General features: G+C 46.6%; 2 protein-coding genes across 7 annotated transcripts in view; one reads left to right on the top strand and one right to left on the bottom strand.

Moving 5' to 3' along the window:
* Positions 1-73: 73 nt before the first annotated feature.
* On the top strand, positions 74-8,242 carry LOC139546498 (centromere protein J-like). Of its 6 annotated transcripts, none has more exons than XM_071354931.1 (18): positions 74-187; positions 689-1,099; positions 1,323-1,449; positions 1,602-1,826; positions 2,040-2,211; positions 2,340-2,445; positions 2,621-3,298; positions 3,407-4,253; positions 4,366-4,435; positions 4,558-4,723; positions 4,950-5,237; positions 5,357-5,426; positions 5,557-5,687; positions 5,891-5,977; positions 7,136-7,276; positions 7,405-7,489; positions 7,593-7,713; positions 7,899-8,242. In XM_071354931.1, the coding sequence occupies exons 2-18, from the start codon at positions 710-712 to the stop codon at positions 8,089-8,091; spliced, it is 3,897 nt and encodes a 1,298-aa protein (XP_071211032.1). In that variant the 5' UTR covers positions 74-187; positions 689-709; the 3' UTR covers positions 8,092-8,242. The 6 variants fall into 6 exon arrangements, 5 of the variants coding, with proteins under 5 accessions (XP_071211032.1, XP_071211033.1, XP_071211034.1 ...); XM_071354934.1 differs by having other exon boundaries at positions 76-187; positions 901-1,099; positions 1,303-1,449; positions 1,602-1,816; XM_071354936.1 differs by having other exon boundaries at positions 76-187; positions 901-1,099; positions 1,303-1,449.
* A 47-nt stretch (positions 8,243-8,289) lies between these two features.
* Positions 8,290-9,008, bottom strand: part of rnf17 (ring finger protein 17) — a 28,728-nt gene continuing 28,009 nt past the window's right edge. Inside the window, exon 37 of the mRNA XM_071354930.1 lies at positions 8,290-8,499. The gene's annotated coding sequence lies outside the window, so the exon portion shown is untranslated. The remainder of the gene's footprint in view (positions 8,500-9,008) is intronic.

Below are 9,008 nucleotides of genomic sequence, written 5' to 3'. Positions count from 1 at the left end.
GAAAATCACTTCCGAGTCAATTATTTAACGTTAATTACTACATTACCCAAATTGCAAAGCGACCCATTTTTTTCTCTCTCGCGGGCTTTGTTTCGGTGTGGCGGAACACTCCGAAATCTCGAAATTCCCATTCGTTGTCTTCACAACGAAAATACGCCGAATACGTGTACTTGTCGCATGTAAACAAGTAAGTTCGCTATGTATCCATCGTTATATAATTGAAGCACAAATGTTGTCTTTCTTGCCTGCCATGGTAAGACTTTGTTGCAAGCTTGCTAGCTAGTTTGCTAGTCAAACCAAGCCGTTGTCAATGGAGTGGCAGGTTCTAACGTTATGAACGTTAACATTAGACTGCTAACTAAGCTGTTGTTTCCAACATTATAAAACATATCTGTCATTTAGCACGCAATATGTCATATTATAAGGTAGTTACAGGTACTTTACGATTCAGGGATCTACAACTTCTTGCAACTAGTGTAAAATGCACAGTGGGCAAACTGTAGGTAGCAAGCTGTTGCTAACAGTCCTTTTAAACTGTCATTTTTTTTTGCCGTAACTAAAGCCTAACTACACTGTGACATTCATAACTAGCTATATTAGGTAGCTAGCCACTTGATCGTGTATTCTGAATGAGGCACGCCTTCTTATTATTGACCTGTCTCTAAACTCTGATTTACTCTCGGTTTAGCCCTGTCTGGAGAGTACTTTCATGTCATCTCCAGCTGGGTTACAGGCTCAGCAGTGCCAAACAAACTTCCTCGCCCGATGGATGCCAAGCATCTCTCGTGCCGGGGTTATCCTGAACCACTCCCTAGACCTGGCTGAGTCTCTTCGATATAGCTCTGTCTGGGGATCCCGGGACGTGGACGATTCCTTCGCTAATCTATTCCTTTGCCTCAGTGTAAATTCCCTCGTCCATGATGCTGAGTCTGGGACAGAATTGAACAAACAGAACCAGCGACCTGGGGATAGGACTTTGTCTGAAAGACAGTTTGCTGGACTGCAGGCAGCGGCGTCTCAAGGGTTGACGTTACATGGAGAGATGGAGAAGTTGGTAAAGCAGTCTCAGGACCTACCCCTGATACTCAAACTTGAACAGGTAAGAAAAAAACATTATTGAATGGCTTCATAAAATATTTGAGAACTGTTTGGAATGGCTTGTCACTTCCAGGTAGGTAGGCCTGTCTAGTGTTGTACAACAGGAACATAAGCACTGCAGCCCATAGCGCCTATGCTTTGTTGTAATTGAGGCACTGATTATTGATGTTGTGTGCTGTATTTGGAAGCAGTGCTTATTGGTAGTGTAATGTGCTGTGTTTCAGCTGAGGCAGTGGCAGCAGCACATGCAGGAGCAACTGAAAGCCCACCAGCGGGAGGAGCTGGTCCATCTCCAGGAGGAGCAAAAGAGGCTACTGGGCATGGTGCATGTGGCTCAACAGGATGGAGCAGGTACTGAAAACACGCTCACACTGTTATTGCTGTGTTATTGCCATGTCATTGTTGTGTTATTCCGGTGGTATTACTCAGCAATCTGGATGGAGCAGGAAGCACCAGTTAGAGTTTGACACCCCTGATTTAGACAAGACTGTGGTTTCCCACAGATTACATAGAGACCTCCAGGTTGACGGGAGCAGACTGGAGAGAGGGCACTCTATTGGGGGACGCCCCCCTCTCTCAAAGTTCCCCAACAGCCCAGAGCTTCCCTATAGGCCCCCCACAAGGGCCTGCGTCTTCCCAGCTTTGGAGACAGGGGCCTACCTTCCAACAGCCTCCAAGGGGCCAGGAGCAGGAGGGAGAGGATCAGGACCAAACACTGGTTTGGAAAAGTGCTTACTGGGGGGGGAAATGTACTTACCATGACTGTGATATGTGGTTGTCTCACCTAGATACCTTAAGAGGGAGGCACTAACTGTAAGTAGCTCTGGATAAGAGCGTCTGCTAAATGACTAAAATGTCAATGTAAAATGTGCCAAGGTGCTTAAAAGCATTTAAAAGTGCTTTTTACATGAGCATTGACTCAAACTCTGTAACTCAAACAGGGACAGAAGCATGGAGCAGTCCACACAAACATCAGCTGAGTGGGAATGCTGATCATATGGGTGATAATGAGGAGATGGAAGAAGTCATGTTATCCCCCCATTCTGCTCCCTCTATGACTGAAGAATGCAAAGCATACAGAGGAGATGACAGTGAACTAGACTCACAGGACAGGTAAATGTTTAATTTAATATTTGAGATGAAAATGTCTTAACATTTTTTATTTCACTATTCTCTGTCAACTGACAGTACAGACTACAAAGAAGCGATTTAGCTGTGTGTTTATGGTCTACTCATTAAAGACCCATTAAACAAGGAATAGAGGGGCAGAAGCAGACGTTTGAGGAGCTCCTGGAGGAAGAGCTGAGACTGGAGGAGCAGAGACTGAAGACCACCCAGCAGCAGCAGGTCAGAGACTAAATCTATCATCACTACACTACACTAAATATGGGCTGTAGAGCTCACACAAGTGACAAGTTTGAGGTTGATTTAGGTATGGTGGTCTTTGGAGCTACAGTACCATTCCCTTTTTTTGGGGGCATGCAACATTGCTAATGCTAAGCTCTTCTCTCCATCCCAAAAGAGCCCAGAGGCAGTTGAGGGTGCCATTCCCAAAAGGGTCTTCCTGAGGCGAGGGGAGGGCCTCTCCAGATTCACCAATAGAAGCAAAGCCCCATTACCCAACAGACAGAGACCCCAAAAAGACCCCAAACCCCAGGGGACCTCAGAACCCAAGCCCACCCAGAGGGTCAGTCAGTGGCCTCCCATACAGCGCAAGACTGCTGTGCTCAACAAGGTGAATAGACCCAGAGATCCCTGCTCACCCCCCCTGGACAGTGGCAGTCCAGACAGCAAGGCAGCGCAGCCAGAGGCAGTGAGACCCGGAGTCCTGAGCAGTCACCACAGACAGAACATGGCGACACCTGACCTTCTGAGACCTAGGGATGTGATTAGTAACAAGGTGGGTGGGACTTCTCAGCCTGTGAGTAGAACTCCTGCAGCTGCAATTAAACAGCTTGGGCTTGAGGAGAGGACTGGGGCCCTGCAGAGGAATGGAAGTCGTCCATTGAGACTAGATGGAGCAGCAGAGGGAAAACCAGGTGTTGTTTCAGAGTATTCCTTTGAGCTGTCGTTTCAGGAGAAGCTGCAGCGCTGGGACTGTGACTGTCACAAGGAGTGTGTGGAGCTGGGAGAGTTTGAGCTGCTGGAGCAGGCATCCGAGGAGCTCTCTTTCTCCTCCAACTCATCCTTCGTCATGAAGGTTTGTAATGCTTTTATACCTGTCTTTTTATCATGTATGGCATTAACATTTTTTTGTATGTTTCACAAATAAATGCTACACAATTGCTTAGTAAATGTAAACCTACAGGTGCTGCAGCTGGACCAGCAACACCCCCTCCATGGTAGCTGGGGGCGCCACCCGCTAAGCCTGTCCTCCACTCCAATCAAATCCCCCAAACCCTCGCCAACTAAAGGTATTCACAGCAGAGGCACCAGTAAAAGTGGCCTAGGAACAGGGAGCAGCTCCTCTGAATCATCAGGAGTATCTGCTGTGAGGGCAAAGGAGGTTGTGATGAGGGAGAAAGGAAAAGCCACTGAGGAGGAAGATGAAATGAGTGACCGCAAACAACATGAGGAAATCTGTATCTCGTTCCACAGCAGCTCTGAATTCGGGGATCAGGAGAAAGTAGCCCGACCGCCGTACCAAACTATATTTCCCAGCAACCCCTGGGAAAACACGCTCCCCACATCCAACCCTCCATATGACAAGAGGTCATATCAGGACAGAGAGGGGGGCTCAGGCCAGGCAGAGGGGGGCAGGGAGAGTGACCTTGATGACTCCACCCTATTGGAGGACAGAGAAGAGGGGGACCGCAAGGGTCGGTTGGTGTTTGATGACGATGACACCTGGAATGACCTGGAGGAGGCTGGCAGAATCGTTGAGGACCCCATCAGAACAAAAGGCGCTGCTACAGGAAACAGCCACACTCTCACAATAACAGGGAACGACGTCTCACCGCCAGAGAGGACGCTGAAGAGAAAGGTGGCTGTGGCCAAAGGGGCCGAGCTGGAGAGGGTGTCAATTATCACAGCAGCCAACCAGGAGCCAGATCCTCCTCCCGCCTCCCAGCTTATGGCCAGGCTGTTCCCCTCGCTGAAGCCCAAGACCCAGGCCCCTCCTCCACCAGAGCCTAGGAAGTCTGAGAACGAACCAGGTGAGAGAGACGGTGCAAACACTCTTAACCCAGGGGAGCATCTCAACAGCAACTGTTTTCCCTTCCAAAGTTGGTAGCACCAGCATTAAACTCTGTGTGGGTGGGTGGTCAGGCCAGCAGCAGCAGTCCAGGCAGCTGAGGGAGAGGAGACTGGAGAACGAGAATAACCAGGAATATCTCAGGTAACAACCATCGGGTCTGACCTGAAATGGGACGGTTTTCCCCTCATTCAAAGGCATTGTTACAAAAATTATATTTAATAACCCCCATATTAAAATTATTAATATTGGGTATTCTATTCCAGGAAGGAGAGGGCAGAGTTTGAGCAGCAGAAGGCTGAGGAGCTGGCCAGATTTGAAGAGTTCAAGAGGGAGGAGACTAAGAAGCTGCAGAAGGAACGCAAGGTGTTTGAGAAGCACACCGCCGCCGCCAGGGCCATACCAGACAAGAGGGAGCGCGACGAGATCCAGGTGAGACGTTTTAGTCATTTAGCAGACTTACAGGAGCAATTCGGGTTAATTGCTTTGCTCAAGGACACATCAACAGATTTTTCACGTAGTCGGCCCGGGGATTCGAACCAGTAACCTTTCGCTTACTGGCCCAACGCTCTTAACCGTTAGGCTAACTGCCGCAGAGACACACACACACACAGACAGGTCTTGTATCCGTCAACGTCCTTGCCCCCGTCCCCCCCAGGCCCTGAGGCAGCAGCTGAGTTCCCTACACAAGAAGCTGAAGTGGAGAGAGAGCCGCTGGTCCACCACACACAGCCGTCTCCGACAACAGATAGACTCCCTGAGCTCAGACAACAGTGCCCTGAGAGACGAGGTCCGCACCCTGGAGAAACTACGCCTCAGCACCTGGAGGAAGACTGGGACAGACAGCGACAGAGAGGAAGACAGGCGGGAGAATGAGAGAGAGAGGGAGGGGCCCAGGCCATTCGACAGCAACATTGCTCTTGGAGCCAGGGGCCTCAAATCAGCAGTGAGTTTACAGATTTACTACTACCACCATTTTCTGATTTTCTTGTTTTATTCTCTGTGTTCTGAATTCACCACAAAGGTTGTTAAATTCTCTGTTGGACTAATGCAGTGTGTGTTCAGAGTCCTGACACAGTGAGGAGCAGCCTACCACAGAGCAGTAGCTCCTCTAGAGGCAGTGCTGCTATTGAAGGTACAAGGAATGCAGCTACATATGGACTAATCATGATACTTACCACAGACTAGGAGTTAAATAAATAAATCATATTTATTCATTCATATGTGGAGGTATTGTTCTACATTGTGTGGTCTATCTTAAACAGACGGTATCAGGGGCATCCTAAAGAGGTCAGCCCCTACACCAGCCGCAGCACCCGATCCCACTCACAGTTACAGCTCAGACGAACAACCATATTTGACCAGGAGCCACGACCACTCATACAACCTATCCCCTGTGAGTTAAGACCGCGCACAGCCTTCATCTGACATTAATCACTAGCCTTTTTAATTATTTAATGAAAGTACCTCCATGGCATAGCTCCACACTGCTATACACCCAGAGAAAATACATAACTGTATTAGTCATTTTAATAGGATCTCTGTGTATACACTACCATTGTTGTTGAGTGTTGCTGTGGTGTTTGAATGTACCCACAGAGGGCTCCAGGTCTGCAGACTGAGTCCACAGAGGTCAATGAGCAGCAAGAGCTAAGTCAGGATGTCATCATTCACCCTGATGGAATGGTGAAGGGGGGATGAGAAGGATTGGGAGGGAATTCTGTGAAAATAATTTTGAATTTAGTTTGTCACCCAAAGCAGGTATTGTCTCAGAGCCATACATTATATTAAGAGAGTTCGGCCAGGTTTTAGAACGGATGCCATGTTAGCGCCTTTATTCTCAAAATGTTGATGTAACAAAATGAGAGCGCCGCCGACAGTTCCCGCTGAAATGACTGTAAACAAGCAAAACAGAGCAGCTAATTTGACAGGTGTTTTTATTTTTTACGATTCAGGATAATGTGTATCCAAGGCAGTACTGTGTTGTGGTGTCAACAAATTGCATATCTGCTTTCACTGGACATCATCATAGTTTTCAAAACCTATCAGAAATAAACAGCACAAGGCGGAAGTGTCAATTATCACAGGCTATGGAGGAGAAAGTGGAGTCTCGGAACGTTCAGACAGAAACCGCAGTGGCCCGACTTTCTAAATACTGCACACTGAGTCACCTTCCTAATATTGAGTTGCACCCCCTTTTGCGCTCAGAACAGAATCAATTTGTCGGGGCATGGACTCAAGGTGTCGAATGCGTTCCACAGGGATGTTGGCCCATGTTTACTCCAATGCTTCCCACAGTTGTCAAGTTGGCTGGATGTCCTTTGGTTGGTGGACCATTATTGATAAAAGGGAAACCCCGTTCAAATCTTGTCTTGCCCACTCACACTCTGAATGGCACACAAACACAATCCATGTCTCAAGGCTTAAAAATTATTCTTTAACCTGTCTCCTCCCCTTTATATACACTGATTGAAGTGGATTTAACATATTACTTTTAAAAAATTTAACTAGGCAAGTCATTTAAGAACAAATTCTTATTTACAATGACGGCCTAGGAACAGTGGGTTAACTGCCTTGTTCAGGGGCAGAACGACAGATTTTTACCTTGTCAGCTTGGGAATTCGATCCAGCAACCTTTCGGTTACTGGCCCAACGCTGTAACCACTAGGCTACCTGCCGCCCTGACATCATAGCTTAAACCTGGTCAGTCTGTCATGGAAGGAGCAGGTGTGCCTAATGTTTTGTGCACTGTGTATATGACTCTGGATTGTATTCATGGATTTATCTAGTGCTTTTCCAGGAGCTCAAAGTGCTCTACATTGTATGTATGTGTTCCTGTCTAAGATGGAGAGGGTGCTGGCCTGTGGAGGGAGACTCATCATCTTTCCCAATGGGACCAGGAAGGAGGTGTTAGCGGACGGACTGACAGCCAAAGTCACCTTCTTCAACAGGGACGTCAAGCAGATTATGGCCGACCAGAGAGTGGTGGGTTACTGATAGTGACCCTTCCCTGGCCTTAGTGTATTAGCTCAACACCTTTCTTAATCAGTAGTGCAGACATCTTAAGTGGGATATTAAACTTACATGAATTGCAGAGTGTGGTCCTCTTATAGATCTACTACTATGCTGATGCCCAGACCACTCACACCACCTATCCTGACGGCATCGAGGTTCTGCAGTTCCCCAACAATCAGACTGGTGAGATTTGATGGAAACATTTTCATTATTATACTTAATTACCTCCTTCTACACCACTTTGTTCTGACCCGAAACGTGTATAAGTCCTCATTTCCTTTTGTAGAGAAGCATTTCCCTGATGGCCGTAAGGAGATCACGTACCCTGACCAGACAGTTAAGAACCTGTATCCAGATGGGACGGAGGAGTGTACACTCACTGATGGGACCATCATACAAGTTAACCTGTAAGTCCACGGAGCTCACACCTATCTATCCACGTTCTCTACACTGACATGCATCTGGTCAGGTAAAAGCTCTTGATGAAGAGTTCCCAATCTGTCTCTTTCGTGAAGTCAGTGGTTACAAGGGGTTTTGTTTAAGTGCGTCTCTCTCGTGTATTTTTCACCACTGTCCTCGTTCTCCTCTCCAGGGATGGCAGTAAGGAGATCCGGTTCAACACAGGCCAGAAGGAGGTCCACACAGCAGACTATGAAAGGAGGGAGTACCCAGATGGCACTTTGAAGACAGTCTATACAGATGGCAGACAGGAGACCCGCTACACCACCGGACGCCTCAGAGTCAAAGACAAGGACGGCAACGTTGTCATGGACAACAGGCCCTAGGACTGTTTACGCTAAGGCTGAATCACAGTTGAACATTTGTGTTTCGAGAAGTTTGTTTAATGTGGTGCGAGTGTGTTTTATTTGTAAATGCCTATTTATTTTAGCTGATTGTAATTTATTTTGTAAAATAAATGGTTATCAAATCCCTGTGCATACATTTAGGAAGTGTATTAAGAGTCAGACACATTGAAGCAGTTTTAAATAACTTTAATACTTCTGTACCCTTCATACAGACAGTATTTCAGATAGAAAATAAAGTGCTCAGCCAACTTAGATACATTCTGCTCAAAAAAACATTTAAAATAAAACAATGTTCAAGATTTTTATGTACTGTATATTGAATGCAGCATTCTTACAATGCAGAAGGAACAGGGAACTGAAGAACCCGTCCAACGTCACAGCAGATCTCTGGGGGAGAGAAAGGTTACTTAACATATTCAGACTACAGAGACTTGACGTCACTCTCTTGAACAAACAGATGACACTTTCTTTGAAAACCACTCCTGAGCAGTGTTGTTACTGACCATACGATGCCGAGTGGCCTGGGGTCCTGTTAGCCCGTTCCCGTTTTCTAAACGTTATGTGCTACGCAAAAAAACCTGTCACTGATATTCATTCACACTTCTACAACATGTAATTAATGAAATTCACACTGTTCATTGTATAATGGAAAACTGCATAGAATGGGAGGAAGATGTATGCATGTCATTGTGACAGCAAGGGGAAAACACTGCATGAAACACACCACTCACTCTCCCAAAACACATACAGCTCCCAACTTTAACAGAACAGAATTTAAGGAGCACCAGAAAGATAATTTCTGATATAGTTTAGGTTTACATTAGGCCTATATGAATCCTACCTTGAGAAGGTGGTAGTGTATCCCAATATGCTTCATGTGTTGTATCTGTGTGCTT

This window comes from Salvelinus alpinus, chromosome 20, assembly GCF_045679555.1.
Source record: "Salvelinus alpinus chromosome 20, SLU_Salpinus.1, whole genome shotgun sequence".
NCBI classification, from domain to species: domain Eukaryota; kingdom Metazoa; phylum Chordata; class Actinopteri; order Salmoniformes; family Salmonidae; genus Salvelinus; species Salvelinus alpinus.
The sequence above is the reverse complement of the archived record's forward strand: the minus strand, read 5'-3'. Positions and strand labels throughout refer to the sequence as shown.